The sequence below is a fragment of the Salvelinus sp. IW2-2015 genome, linkage group LG15 (assembly GCF_002910315.2).
Source record: "Salvelinus sp. IW2-2015 linkage group LG15, ASM291031v2, whole genome shotgun sequence".
Taxonomy (NCBI): Eukaryota; Metazoa; Chordata; class Actinopteri; order Salmoniformes; family Salmonidae; genus Salvelinus; species Salvelinus sp. IW2-2015.
In genome coordinates, this window is record NC_036855.1 from 50,091,018 (window position 1) to 50,107,099 (window position 16,082).

Consider the following 16,082-nt stretch of genomic DNA (forward strand, 5'->3'; position numbering starts at 1 on the left):
ACAACTGCCCGAGTTACACCAGGAATGCACAATCCCTCCATCAGTGCTCAGACTGTCCGCAATAGGCTGAGAGAGGCTGGACTGAGGGCTTGTAGGCCTGTTGTAACGTAGGTCCTCCCCAGACATCACCGGCAACAACGTCGCCTATGGGCACAAACCCACCGTCGCTGGACCGGACAGGACTGGCAAAAAGTGCTCTTCACTGACGAGTCACGGTTTTGTCTCACCAGGGGTGATGGTCGGATTCGCGTTTATCGTCGAAGGAATGAGGTGGAGGGTCCGTCATGGTCTGGGGCGGTGTGTCACAGCATCATCGGACTGAGCTTGTTGTCATTGCAGGCAATCTCAATGCTGTGCGTTACAGGGAAGACATCCTCCTCCCTCATGTGGTACCCTTCCTGCAGGCTCATCCTGACATGACCCTCCTGACATGACCCTCCAGCATGACAATGCCACCAGCCATACTGCTCTTTCTGTGCGTGATTTCCTGCAGGACAGGAATGTCAGTGTTCTGCCATGGCCAGCGAAGAGCCCGGATCTCAATCCCATTGAGCACGAGTGGGACCTGTTGGATTGGAGGGTGAGGGCTAGGGCCATTCCCCCCAGAAATGTCCGGGAACTTGCAGGTGCCTTGGTGGAAGAATGTGGTAACATCTCACAGCAGGAGGAGATGCACTGCAGTACTTAATGCAGCTGGTGGCCACACCAGATATTGACTGTTACTTTTGATTTTGACCAACCCTTTGTTCAGGGACACATTATTCCATTTATGTTAGTCACATGTCTGTGGAACTGGATTGAAAAGTAGAGGAGCATTGGCTTTTCAACATAAATACATCTCTACACATCAGAGCATTTCCAACTTGGGAAGGGATTAATAATACAATTCGCACACACACACACATACATCCTGCTCCTACATACGCACCAGTACACTGGTGTGCACAGACACAATAATACAATTCACAGCATTTCAAATTCAATCCAACTAAACAAGCGTTGTGCCAATAACGGGACGCCCTCCAATCTATCGGCCACGGCTACTCCATTATGCATGACTTGTGGCATCCTCGCTACCCCGAGGGCCAGGGACAAGGCCGTTGGTGTCTACAGTCTCTGCCTGTACCTTTTTAGTAAATAATGATCATACCCTTTGATATTTTTCTCCTCCCTCTTTATTTCCTTTGAGTGTATTTGATTTTTCCCACTCGTACTGTGTATAGCCTTTTATCTGTGGTTATGTAATAAAACCTATACAGGCTCTGTTAAATCTGAATCCTCTGCCCCACAGCCATTATAATCCTTTGGTTTGTCTCACTTGGTGTGTAATTCTAGAAGTGTTCCTGGATTGGTAGCATCTTCCTGGGCTCTCAGCCAATATATCCCTTCCGCTATGGATGTTAACTTTCCTCAGTCCCCACCCTAGTCCCTATGTCTAATATTCCTCTTTCCCTATCCTCCATTCCGGATCTGAGTGATTCAGTTTCATTTCTTAACTGTTCTACACAAAGCAGTGCAATGAGAAACTGGGTAAAAGACCGGAGCACTGTAAAAGCCAGGCCTACTGTAGATGTACTGTAGGACTTGTTAGGAATTAAGAAAGAAAGGGAATGGTTCTCTAGCGGCTAGTTTAAATGGACTCTACGATGTTCTTGAACCGCAGGGCCATTCCATATGTACATAAGAGAGCTATATGTTAATGTTATTGTTGGGAAGGCTATGTTCTTTTTTTTTTTAAACATTGTTTTCCATTCTGGGTACTGGAAGGCAGATGTGTGTGCTGGCTTTTATTTCAGCCCAGCACTAAACACACATGATTCAGCAAGGTCATAGTGGTCAAATGAGTTGGTACATGACGTTAATGGTTATGTCAACTTGCGTTATCGCCAAATGTATCAGTTACCGACTGAAAATCTGAGTTACAAAAACAGTGTACAGTCTGTTGTTGCCCTATTTCAGAAATATTCAACCTACCAGCCACGTTGATTCAATATTAATGAGAAAGTACGAAATAACGAGGAAGCTTTACCCAGAGAGCTGATTTCTGATCCTTCATCAGTGTTCTGTTGCCGGGTCTCATTCCCACAACACCGCTACTCCACTGATGGCCTTGAACACGCCCATCTGTTCCTTCAACACATCAGCGCGTGCCACCTAATGCCAGCCTACAGCTGCCAACCTTGCCATCTTTGACTGACTTCAATAACTAAACTAAAATGTGCTCCCTTCGGGTTCCCCAAGACCAGGATTGGGAAACGCTGACCTAGTCTCATCACCACCTAATCAAATAGGGTCATTAAAAAAGTTACAGCAGCCAGGCGGGGGTTCCTTTCCAACTAGGTAACCGTGTCGGTCAAACCAATTACTGTAGGAAAATGGTGATCCGTACGTTGTCCATATTAGGACAGACTCACATGTCCATGGAAGTTGTCAGAGTCACCTGGAGTTGGTGTCAGTCACTTTCAGTTGGTATACACATTATATAATATGTTTTTTATTTAAAAAATATATATATATATGATTCATTCATTAATATTTGTAAAAGCGTCAATGATGAAAGCATTAGAGTGTGACTCGAATGAAAGACAGTGACATTTTCTCCAATGTGTGGCACAACTCAGTTTGTTGTATATTATAGTAATGCTCATATTTCTTACATAAACAAGGTGCACATTTCAACCTCAGCAACATGGGACTGAGGTTCAATGTAGCAATTTGAAATTGAGTCATGTAACCACTTCCTGAATGAATTTCAAGCATGGAAAGGTTTCATTTCGTGCTGAGAGAAACGCTTGATTGGTAAAACACACTACTAATCATAGTGATTCACCCATTAAATTAATGGCGACATGAAATTACTAATTAATTGGACTACCTACAAAACATAAAATGTTCTGTTCTTTGTGTGAAAAGGAGAAACCCATTGGTGAAATCCTGTAGGGGCGTTGACAGTATAAAAAAAAAAAACACACCTGGGTTCAAATAGTATTTGTTTTGTTTCAAACACTTTAGCTGGACTGCTGGCACTCAGGCAGGCTCAACCAAATGCTCAAAGTACAAATACTAAACTATTTGAACCCACGTCTGGTAAAAGTATCTGTTGATTTAAACTTCATAGAATTCAATATTGCAATCAGGTTGAGATAAAACCATAATACAATGTGTAGAAAGGAGCAAAGCAGCTTTGAGGAAAATAGACTGTGGAAAAAGAAAACGTGAACAGCTTCTGTCAATGTTTCCCTATGAATAAATATGAATGCATATGAATGCATTTGAATAAACATACAACATTAAGGGGAATACCTCCAGAGAGAATAGGACCACAAAAAGACCCCATTTTGACACTATTCTATCCTTGCTGGGAGCTATCACAGACGAACATAAATTAACAGTTTGCCATTTTACCAGTTGGGACTCCCGAGTGGCGCAGCGGTCTAAGGCACTGCATCTAGCTAGAGGTGTCACTACAGACCCTGGTTTGATTCCAGGCTGTATCACAACCGGCCGTGATTGAGAGTCCCATAGGGTGGTACACAATTGGACCAGCGTCGTGCGGATTAGGGTTTGGCCGGGGTAGGCCGTCATTGTAAATAATAATTTTTTCTTAACTGACTTGCCTAGTTAATAAAGATAAAATACATTTTGGGACGATGCATTCACCTTCTCTTCATATTTCCTGATTCCTCGTCCAATAAACATTTAACACAGTAAGATTTCTAAAATACAGGAAGTATTCAGACCCACTGATTTTCCCAAATTATGTTACATTACAGCCTTATTCTGAAATGGATGAAATTGTTTCCCCCCCCATCAATCTACCCACAATATGCCATAATGACGAAGCGAAAACAGGTTTTTAGAAATACCTTATTTACATAAGTATTCAGACCCTTTGCTATGGGACTCGAAATTGAGCTCAAGTGCATCCTGTTTCCATTGATCATCCTTGAGATGTTTCTACAACTTGGAGTCCACCTGTGGCAAATTCAATTGATTGGACATGATTTGGAAAGGCACACACCTGTCTATATAAGGTCCCAAAGTTGACAGTTCATGTCAGAGCAAAAACCAAGCCATGAGGTCGAAGGAATTGTCTGTAGAGCTCCGAGACAGAATTGTGTCGAGGCACAGATCTGGGGATGGGTACCAAAAAGTGTCTGCAGCATTGAAGGCCCCAAAGAACACAGTGGACTCCATCATTCTTAAATAGAAGATGTTTGGAACCACCAAGACTCTTTCTAGACCTGGCCGCCCGGCCAAACTGAGCAATCGGGGGAGAAGGGCCTTGGTCAGGGGGGTGACAACGAACCCGATGGTCACTCTGACAGAGCTCCGGAAGGACAACTATCTCTACAGCACTTCACTAATCAAGCATTTATGGTAGAGTGGCCAGACGGAAGCCACTCCTCAGTAAAAGGCACATGACAGACCGCTTGGAGTTTGCCAAAAGGAACCATGAGAAACAAGATTATCTGGTCTGATGAAACCGAGATTGAACTCTTTGGCCTGAATGCCAAGCGTCACGTCTGGTGGAAACCTGGCACCATCCCTTCAGTGAAGCATGGTGGTGGCAGCATCATGCTGTGGGGATGTTTTTCAGCGGCAGGGACTGGGAGACTAGTCAGGATCGAGGGAAAGCTGAACGGAGCAAAGTACAGAGAGACCCTTGATGAAAATCCAGAGTGCTTAGGACCTCAGACTGGGGCGAAGGTTCACCTTCCAACAGTACAACAACCCTAAGCACACAGCCAAGACAACGCAGGATTGGCTTCGGGACAAGTCTCTGAATGTCCTTGAGTGGCCCAGCCAGAGCTAAGACTTGAACACAATCAAACATCTCCGGAGAGACCTGAAAATAGCTGTGCAGCGAAGCTCCCCATCCAACCTGACAGAGCTTGAGAGGATCTGCAGAGAAGAATGGGATAAACTTCCCAAATACAGGTGTACAAAGCTTGTGATATTTACATGTTTTATTTTTTATTTCTAACAAGCTGTTTTTGCTTTGTCATTATGGGGTGTTGTGTGTAGATTGATTAGGGGGGGAAACTATTTAATCCATTTTAGAATAAGGCTTTAACGTAACAAAATGTTGAAAAAGTCAAGGGGTCTGAATACTTTGCAAATGCACTCAATGTACACTGTCTGAAATAAAACGTTGTTCTCTCCTCTCCCTTCACTGCACTGACAGGAAAAGATATGAAAGGGGAAAAAAATATGCTGGAAGCTCGTCATTAGCCTGGCTTTCAGCTGGTAGATTCTTTAAGATCAGTACAGATGAAGGAGCAGAGGCGAGGACAGGACATATTTTTAGACAATGAGAAAGAGCAAGGGATGGATTCAGACCTGGGACACCAGGTGAGCAGACTCTAGTTTAGCCTTAATCCATAAATGAACTACCAGGAAGAAAATAAACATGAAAAAACAGCAAACCTTGAGTCCTAGAGAAAGATTTTAATAGCTCTACTGCTGTATAATGAGCTGCTTTGGGAAGAGAGAGTGTTTGGTGAGTATTCACACTGTTTCTAAATTGCCCATTCGATTACAACATGATTCGGGCAAATCCATAACAGTGTGTATAAAACAAATAAAACTGCTTCTGTAAGCAGCGTCAAGTTGATTAGAATCACTCAAAGCAATGACTTTAAAGACTGTGAGGCCGCAGCGATTGCCATTTGCTGAAAAATGATACAAAATCCTTCTTTGAATCTCTAATCTAATATGGCAGGTTTAGCTGTCTTGTGGTGACCTGGCATAGTAGGAGTCAGTGTGTTCCAAGGCGATACACGGGATATGCTTTTTTAAATTATTATTATTCTAATCATTTTAAAAAGTATATTATTATTTATTTTTTATTGAATATTTAAAACATACAATATACTTGCTGTGAGGCCGCTCAACAACTACATCACATTAGTCATCTAACGGACTCCCATCCAGAGCGACACACAGAAGCAACCAGGGTCAACGCCCTGCTCAAGGGCACGTCGACAGATCTCCCACAAGGTCAAAAACGGGGACCCGAACCAGCGATCCATCAGCCACCGGCCCAAGCTCCTTATCGCCAGGCCACCAGGCCTTCAAGATCCCCCCCACATTTCCCCCAAAAAATCATCAGAGTGGATTGGTCTTTATCCAGACAGATTTGATCATGCATTTTTTAAGTTGCAGCAGTGTCAATAAAGTTATGATTGGAAGTATGAGCCAGTATCTGCTGGAAAGATACAAGGAGACTTATTTCCGAAGGGCCATATTCTGACTTGAGATAGCACTAAACTGGAATTTGTCTCCCATTGACGTCAATGAATGACACGAAAGTCAGAGTTAAGCGTGCATCTCAAGTCAGAATAAGGCCCGTTGTGCTTTCAGCAGAGCAAATTTTGCTCCTGTTATTTTCAGAAGGGAATACAAGACAAGAACAAAGCTAAAATCATGAAGTTGTATTTTAGTAACACTTCCCCTGAAGGCCTTACTCATGCTCTTTTATCCTTTGTGTTACCTTTGTGTTCTACATTGTACCCGTATATTATTTTGCTCAGAAAATGTCAGGTATAGAGTCTATTATTCATGCTACATTGTGGCTGTGTTGAAACGGCTGTAAACAGATGTGATTTTAGCAAAGTGGGAGAGCCCTTTTGACAGCGGGTTGAACAGACCACTGATGGTGTCAGCCTGTAGCCCTCTACACAAACATGCCAAAAGACTACATTACCCTACTGGCACAGTTTGAGAGAGCAAAGGCTCTGGATCAATGGCAATCAATTGGATTGATGTATTGTTTGTTGACTGTCTGAATGTGTAAATAAGTTGTGTGTTTCGGAGACAGAGACAGAGAGAGTGTGTGTGTGTGTGTGTTTTTTGCATGAGTAAGGAGATCCATGTCTTCACCTTGATGTCTTTGTGTGTCTTGTATCCAGATTGATCACTATGCCCAGAGGGATTTGAAGAGGGGACTCCAGCTCTTTGGCACCGAGGGCAACGTAGGCTTGACCAACGCCTGGATGATCGTACAAACTGATGTAAGTCCTTACGCAAGGCACTTAACCCTAATTGCTCATGTAAGTCGCTCTGGATAAGAGCGTATGCTAAGTGACTAAAATGTAAATGTAAAATGTAAGTCAACTTGTCCTGCTTAGACTGCCCCGTGGTGGTCAGCAGTAGAACAGTACAGTTGTCTTAAATTGGCCTGGTCCTAGATCTGTTTATGCCAATGCATGACAATGACTATAGGAGTTAGCAAGACAGCACAATCAGATCTGGGACCAGGATAGTGTTAAAAGAGGCCAAGCTTTTAGAAATACAGTACTGCAGGATAATTACAAGATCATATGTACCACTTCATAGGGACAAGGGATTACGCAATCTAGCCTGATTCCAACCAATAAGAATAGCCTTGGATTCTTTAAATAGGCTGCCAAACAGTAAGAGAAATGCAAATTGGACCGCACGGCTCCCAAAAGAACAACACTGTTTGTTTCCACACTCACTTTGATGTGCTTGGCTTTGTATTATTCATGACTAAAATCCACAGCTCAAATCATGGGCAAAGGGAAAGTAGGAAACACAAGGTGAGGAAAGATAGTAGAGAAAAGATTGAATAAAAGGAGCTGATAAAAATGCAGCAGGCAATGCTGGTGAAAGCTGCCGAGAGATGTCAAAAGATACCAGATACAAGATATCAAACTTTGGGCTATTTGGTCACAGAATGACCCTTTTTACATGATAAAGTCCAGTTTTATTGTTTGTAGTGTGCATTAGTGAATAGTGTGCATTAGTGAAGTTGTGTGACTGACTGCACATCGTGAGTGAGTGAGTGAGTGAGTGAGTGAGTGAGACCATGTGTTCAAGATTAAATTCTAGATTGAGTCACATGTCAAAACCGCAGCAAGTGTTCTCATTCCGTAAGACCAAGTTTACCCTCTCCACCTCCCCATTGACTACATTACCACACTGCAAAATGCACCCAGGCAGTTAATCTAGTTTAAATTCAGTAATGACCATTGGAGTGATCAGGGAGAACTATCTAAGTAAAAGATGTGACAGAGATATGTTTAACATACAGTACCAGTCAAAAGTTTGGACTACTTATTCAAGGGTTTTTCTTTATTTTTACTATTTTCTACATTGTAGAATAATAGTGAAGACATCAAAACTATGAAATGACACTTATGGAATCATGTATTAACCCAATAAGTTTTTAAACAAATAAAAATATATTTTATATTTCTTTATATTTTATATTTCAGATTCTTCAAAGTAGCCACACTTTGCCTTGATGACAGCTTTTCACATTCTTGACATTTTCTCAACCAGCTTCATGAGGTAGTCACCTGGAATGCATTTCAATTAACAGGTGTGCCATGTTAAAAGTACATTTGTGGAATTTCTTTCCTTCTTAAAGCGTTTGAGCCAATCAGTTGTGTTGTGACAAGGTAGGGGTGGTATACAGAAGACAGCCCTATTTGGTAATAGACCAAGTCCATATTATGGCAAGAACAGCTCAAATAAGACAAGAGAAATGACAGTCCATCATTACTTTAAGACATGAAGGTCAGTCAATACGGACAATTTCAAGAACTTTGAAAGTTTCTTCCAAGTGCAGTCGCAAAAACCATCAAGCGCTATGATGAAACCGGCTCTCATGAGGACCGCCACAGGAAAGGAAGACCCAGAGTTCATTAGAGTTATCAGCCTCAGATATTGCAGCCCACATAAATGTTTCACAGAGTTCAAGTAACAGACACATCTCAACACCAACTGTTCAGAGGAGACTGCGTGGATCAAGCCTTCATGGTCGAATTGCTGCAAAGAAACCACTACAAAAGGACACCAATAAGAAGAAGAGACTGGTAACACTGTCTGTGATTTATTTAGAATTCAAGGCACACATAACCAGCATGGCTACCACAGCATTTGGCAGCGATACGCCATCCCATCTGGTTTGCGCTTAGTAGGAGTATCATTTGTTTTTCAACAGGACAAACCTCCAGGCTGTGAAAGGGCTATTTGACCAAGAAGGAGAGTGATGGAGTGCTGCATCAGATGACCTGGCCTCCACAATCACCCGACCTCAACCCAATTGAAATGGTTTGGGATGAGTTGGACCGCAGAGAGGAAAAGCAGCCAACATGTGCTCAGCATATGTGGGAACTCCTTCAAGACTGTTGGAAAAGCATTTCAGGTGAAGCTGGTTGAGAGAATGCCAAGAGTGTGCAAAGCTGTCATCAAGGTAAAGGGTGGCTACTTTGAAGAATATAAAATGTAAAATATTTAGATTTGTTGAAAAAATGGTTACTACATGATTCCATATGTGTTATTTCATAGTTGTGATGTCTTCACTATTATTCTACAATGTAGAAAAGAGTATAAATAAAGAAAAACCCTTGAATGAGTAGGTGTGTCCAAACTTTTCACTGGTACCGTACGTATGGAAGTGCCAGAGAACGATCTCTGTTCATGAATCATGCAGAATGGTTTTAGTGTGTAGCATTTTTGGTTTTCCTCTCTGTTCGGTCATTAACGTTCAGTGTCCTTGTCTGGTGTAGTTCCGCTGCTGTGGCGTGACCAACCATACAGACTGGTTTGAGGTGTACAATGCCAGCCGCGTGCCTGATTCCTGCTGCCTGGAGTACAGCGACAACTGTGGCCTCGTGAACCCAGGGACCTGGTGGACCGCGGTAAGATGCACAGAATCACACATACACAAACACAAACAAACACACATGCACCCACACATACACTCTCCCTCTCTCCGACACACATACGCACACACTAGTTGGTCCCAAATGTTATCTGGTTGTTTTTGTTGCCCAAATGTAATTGTTTGGTCCAAAAACCTTCTTTGTGACCAACCAGGTAAACAAAACATTACAGTATACTGTGATAAATCTCAGACAATCCACCCACAGTCCACTGAGCTTTTCCTAAAACCCAACCCACGCTTTGGGAAACACTGCTCTGCTGTGGATAACTACCTGTTCTCATATGCCTAATATCTGGGGTATAAGGCATATTCAAATATAAGGGGTATTTAACCCTAGCCCATAGAAACCCAGTGAATAACACATTCTTAAATGGCAAAACAGATCAAAAAATGTATCATAAGGAATAAGGTTTTTAAGTGTCTATCCTATATCTAGGAACTATAAGAAAGCTCAGGAATATATACACTGCCCAAAAAAATTAAGGGAACACTTAAACAACACAATGTAACTCCAAGTTAATCACACTTCTGTGAAATCAAACTGTCCACTTAGGAAGCAACACTGATTGACAATAAATTTCACATGCTGTTGTGCAAATGGAATAGACAAAAGTGGAAAATTATAGGCAATTAGCAAGACACCCCCAATAAAGGAGTGGTTCTGCAGGTGGTGACCACAGACCACTTCTCAGTTCCTATGCTTCCTGGCTGATGTTTTGGTCACTTTTGAATGCTGGCGGTGCTTTCACTCTAGTGGTAGCATGAGAACGGAGTCTACAACCCACACAAGTGGCTCAGGTAGTGCACTATCCAGGATGGCACATCAATGCGAGCTGTGGCAAGAAGGTTTGCTGTGTCTGTCAGCGTAGTGTCCAGAGCATGGAGGCGCTACCAGGAGACAGGCCAGAACATCAGGAGACGTGGAGGAGGCCGTAGGAGGGCAACAACCCAGCAGCAGGACCGCTACCTCCGCCTTTGTGCAAGGAGGAGCACTGCCAGAGCCCTGCAAAATGACTTCCAGCAGGCCACAGGCCACAAACTTACGTACAATTCTGGCAAATTAGGTGGCCCAAACTGTTGCATATACACTGACTCTGCGTGCAATGAACGCAAGAGAAGTGACACAATTTCACCTGGTTAATATTGCCTGCTAACCTGGATTTCTTTTAGCTAAATATGCAGGTTTAAAAATCTATACTTCTGTGTATTGATTTTAAGAAAGGCATTGATGTTTATGGTTAGGTACACATTGGAGCAACGATATGCAACCGCATCGATTATATGCAACGCAGGACACGCTAGATAAACTAGTAATATCATCAACCATGTGTAGTTAACTAGTGATTATGATTGATTGTTTTTTATAAAATAAGTTTAATGCTAGCTAGCAACTTACCTTGGCTTCTTACTGCATTCGCATAACAGGCAGGCTCCTCGTGGAGTGCAAAGTAAGGCAGGTGGTTAGAGCGTTGGACTAGTTAACCGTGAGGTTGCAAGATTGAATCCCCGAGCTGACAAGGTAAAAATCTGTCGTTCTGCCCCTGAACAAGGCAGTTAACCCACTGTTCCTAGGCCGTCATTGAAAATAAGAATTGTGCGCCGCCCCATTGGCCTCCCGGTCGCGGCCGGCTGCGACAGAGCCTGGGCTCGAACCCAGAATCTCTAGTGGCACAGCTACTTTCAGTTTTCTGAAAATAAACGCAGTTGACAGTGAGAGGATGTTTCTTTTCTTGCTGAGTTTATATTTTTACACATTTTACCCCTTTTTTGGGGCACAAAACTTTTTTTTAAACCGGTACCGGGATACCTTTAGACGAGTCCTGTGACACTTGTGGTGGGTCGTAGAACAAAACGGAGAGAGTCTCTGCTTTTGATACTGGGGTCATAGTTTGTAGCCCAAACAATTTCCAAAAATCGGTCTTCTCAAGAAAACCTCTGTAGTGTTAGACATTTTAGTCTCCTGGTCTGACAAACAGCTCTGTATCCCTGTCACTTTTCACCGCAGATGCGGAAGGCCAACATGGGCGTATGTGGTGGATTGAGCCCATACAACAACAAAAAACATATCTCTAGCTTAGACAGATTTTGATGGGGATTTCTTTATTATGTTAATCAACTCTATGGGGTTTTTAAATCTGTGCCTTGAGGTCTGCAGCAGCATTGCTGATTTTCTTTATTTTGCCCCGGGTAGTTAATTAATATATAATTACTTGAATAATACCCTTGTTTGGTGAAATAATCCACTCAATTGGTGTCACAGGTCTAAATCCCTGATTGTAGGGGAAGACTAAAAACCAGCAGTGCTAAAGACTGTGAGGCATAAATTCTTTCTGCCGTATACCATGCCAGGCTCATGTACTCTGTGCCAGTCCCATCGCTGTCTGCCGTTGTCTATTCCACTTTCTTTCAATATTACAACAACCACTTTAGCTGCTTTGAGGATATATAAACTATTCACAATTCTATACGTGAAGACTTGTATTTGTCTAGTGGTACATCATCCTTTTCATTGACACTGTGTTTCACGTAATGTCTGTTGAATGTTCGAAAGGGAGAGTTGGAGAAACAGTAGGTGACATCGCCTAAGTGACATCCTGTTTGTGTTGGCCATGAAAAATTCAGCTTCGTTCGCTTGTCTAAATGTTGTCCCAGCACAGAGCAATGGTACCATCTGCAAGTACCATCTCCCATGCTTCCGCCCCTAGTGATAGATAGGGATGGTAGCTATCCCAGGAAACATTTATTCAACAGAGAAGAGAGGGGGGGGGGGGGGTTGAAGGCATCCATATGGGACCCACTTAGCTAACATGACAAGGAGTTGATTTGCAGAGTAAAAGGCATGTATGGGAGGATGTGTCACTTTGTGTAGAGAAGGGCCTGCGGGCCCGATACTCTTGTAAGTCTACCAAGACTAGCACCAGAAGGAAAATGAAATGTACCCCAACCCTGCTGTAGGCTACACTTAGGCACTTAGCCCATGCTATAAATGTGGGTTAATGTGATGTTTTTTTGTATAATGTGCTGTAAAACTTTTGTTTCCATTCCTGTGTGTCTCCACAGCCATGTTACGAGCGAGTGAAGGATTGGATACAACAGAATCTGGTGGCCCTGTGGATATTTGCCCTGTGTACGGCACTCACACAGGTACAGCCACTGGTGACACAATTGTACTCTTCAGTGCACGTTGAAAGTGCTTTGAATGCCTATGTTTCAGTGGGTAGTATTTTATAGTGATGTCTATTGACAGGGAACCATAACATCTTAGCTTGGCACCAGAAGATCGGTATCTGCTTTTCCAACTTTGCTATACAGACTCCATTCTAAATAGCTGTGCATATGAACGTTTACTGTAGCTTGCATTGGGGTCAGACTGAATGGCAGGACAACAAAAGTCAGAGGAGTTGGTTAAAGCACATATTGAACAGATCTGGAACCAGGCTAATATCACTAATAATTGATAAGAAATTAGATGATTTGAAAGTAGGCCTCTATTAACAATTACAGTGAATTCAAATTCATGAGGTTGTTCCTTTTATTCTCAATGGAGACACTGGTCTTGTCCAAATACCCATACTAGCTTACTACACACTTAAACTGCATACTATTTAGCACATAGCGTAGTAAAAAGTATACAGTATGCCACGACTGCAACCTGTGTGGTTGTGATAATTGCGCTGTTTGCTCTATAACCTGTTAATTCATGTGCCTTGCAACCGTGATATATAGGGCTAAACAATACAAATAAATTCAACCACACCTTTGTTTTATCACAAAATATAGCAACCTCTGTCCAGTGAAGTCCACAAAGCATATTGCATGTACAGTTACATGACCTACAGCATGGTAAAACAAGTTAATGTTTCCGACATTTTTGGACCACTAAACAACTGTCGAAAAGAAAACAGGATCTGCCTGCACTATTCCAGCACCACTTCAATATTTTAACATCAACATCACCTGTGCTTAGTCTAGTAGTGACAACTAAAAGATACCAAAAACATTTTAGTCCCATCAATGTAAGCTAAATATGATGTGGCTGTCCATGGTTCTGATTTCTGTGTGTGTGTAGAAAAACCTGTTGACTCACCCTACTTGTAGAGAAACGCTAATGCCATCCTCCTCTCTTTCGTGTTGATGAAACGGTCTATCACTCTGTCATACAGTACACGCTTTTCTTTTTTGTTGTCCTCGGCTACCTGGCTAAAATGCTTGCTTGCTAGCCTAACTTCCGTTCATGGGTAACGATAGCTAGTTAACATTAGACTTCTACATCTAGCTACATATTGAACTTCCATCCTTTCAGGCCAGGGGAACAACAATGTATGAATTAATGGTTGGATCAGAATCGCAGTTATAATCATTGGCCAGTACGGATAATTAAGTAAAACCACAAGTCCAAATCACTATCTCCATCCATGGCCAATTTAGATGTTGCTTACAATGCAATACTCATGAGAATTTTAAGGAGAACAAAAACTATTTAGCCTACATTTGAACACCACCGCAGAAGCTTCGCTATTCGGCATCTTCCCAATTAAGTAGCCTAGTTTTGTCGTTTGGCTACTTGAAAGAACTGGGGCCAATCACTCGCAGCCCACCTCTTCCCAACTTTGTGGAAAAGTGTGCATCGAATTCTACTGGATGAAGAGCCGAAATGAGTATAACATCCTGGCATTTAAATCATACTAGATTGGGAGAAAAAAAACACATACTAAAAAACGTTATATTTTCTCATACTGAGAATGCGTCTTGCACGATTGCGTTGTCTCGCGTTATTGGTTAATTTCGGTAGCAAGTCCCCATATCTGATTATCAACTGTTGTCAAAGCCGACATTACTATGAAATACGGGCTATTAAAATATACTCGATTTTCTAAATATCCCATACTATTAAACCTTTTTTATATATTTTTTTGCATACTCAAACGGACTACTATTTAGGACACAAGTATGGGTATTCAGACACGACCACTTTATTGATGATGTAGTTGTGTCACATTGGGTTTTGGTTGTGTATGTGTTCCCTTTGTTTAGATTCTGGGTTTGGTCTTCTCTATGACGATGTTCTGCCAAGCAGTCAAAGTGGAGACCTTCTACGCCTAGCAGTGTCCCCTCTTTGCACCAAAGGACTCTGAATGAGTGAGGCACACACCTCTCTCTCTACTCTGTGACGGACCTTTCTCAACAACGACTCGCCGACCAATCCTCATTTAACAACCCGTACTGTAAAACAAGCACAATGTCATATCGGGAGCCAATGGATGGTTTTTGCTTAATTAAATGGTATTCACTCATTTTGTGGTCAACATATATATGTAATATATAGGAGTAATCCTTTTTTAAAGATCTGTTTTAAATTATTTTGAATCATTCTATAATCTAAGTGTTTTGAAACGAGAGGAGAGCTAAGGAATGCAGGTCAAGAGTGCATTTAGTAAGACAGGCCATGTGAGTACTAAAGTGCATGGCTCTTATAATGGTGTTACTAAATGTTTGGCAAATCCAGATCAACTTTTCCCTGAGTTTTTTTTTATTCCACCATCAAGAAATACTGTAAATTAGAATGCATTGTAACAGTGAATTCATAATAATACTTATTTAATAAACAAGTTAATCTGGAGGGATTTATTATGTATAAATTATAATAATATAAATCAGTATAGCAACTTCAATACTAAGAATGTCAAGGATGTTCACAAAACCCCTGAAAATAGAAGATGGTCCCTAGGCCCATCTAGAGATGCACAGATCAACAAAACCAACATCAGTCATCCTAGGCTACTAAATGTCTCTTGAGATCTGACTGTCACAGAGTCTGTCAAGATCCTCGACAACTTCTCCCTGCTGTGGCCTAGGGGCATTTCTTTCCCACAGTTCTCATCTATGTTATTACATTCACATTAAGCCAACTGTGTGACCACCATGAATAACCATTCCCTGTGTCCCAGCTAGGTAGAACACACAGTTCCATACCAAACGCATGAGAAAATCAGAAAACAACCTTTGATTAGAAATGTTTTTGTTGTTTCACAATCTCTCTTGGTAGCTTGACATGTAGTTTGATTGTCAGTGTCAGTGGAGTCTTGGTAGCAGCTGTGCATTTCTGTTTACACAATTAACACTGGGAAAATATATATATTTGCAAAAAAATGATATGGGGGATTATAAATGATACAGACAATTACATTGATGCAAGCTATAATCTATCTGCAATATTAAAGCTGATCTACCCCCTAAAAAACACACTGGGAAAACCCGCCTACATCTTCAGATGCTACAGTTAAACACTAGCCAGTGGTAGGTAACAGGTGTATTTCCTGTACACCACAATATCTTTGTCTGGACAGGCGTGCACGTACACACACACACAGGTAGGGGAGAC

At 41.9% G+C, this 16,082-nt stretch overlaps 1 protein-coding gene across 3 annotated transcripts in view; it reads left to right on the top strand.

Moving 5' to 3' along the window:
- Window positions 1-15,207, top strand: part of LOC111974275 (tetraspanin-4) — a 97,167-nt gene extending 81,960 nt beyond the window's left edge. For all 3 annotated transcript variants that reach the window (XM_024001948.2, XM_024001947.2, XM_070447252.1), the window contains 4 exons: window positions 6,915-7,016; window positions 9,543-9,674; window positions 12,761-12,844; window positions 14,735-15,207. In XM_024001948.2, coding sequence (XP_023857716.1) covers window positions 6,915-7,016; window positions 9,543-9,674; window positions 12,761-12,844; window positions 14,735-14,803 — 387 coding nt within the window. In that variant the 3' untranslated portion in view covers window positions 14,804-15,207. The remainder of the gene's footprint in view (window positions 1-6,914; window positions 7,017-9,542; window positions 9,675-12,760; window positions 12,845-14,734) is intronic.
- Window positions 15,208-16,082: the final 875 nt, after the last annotated feature.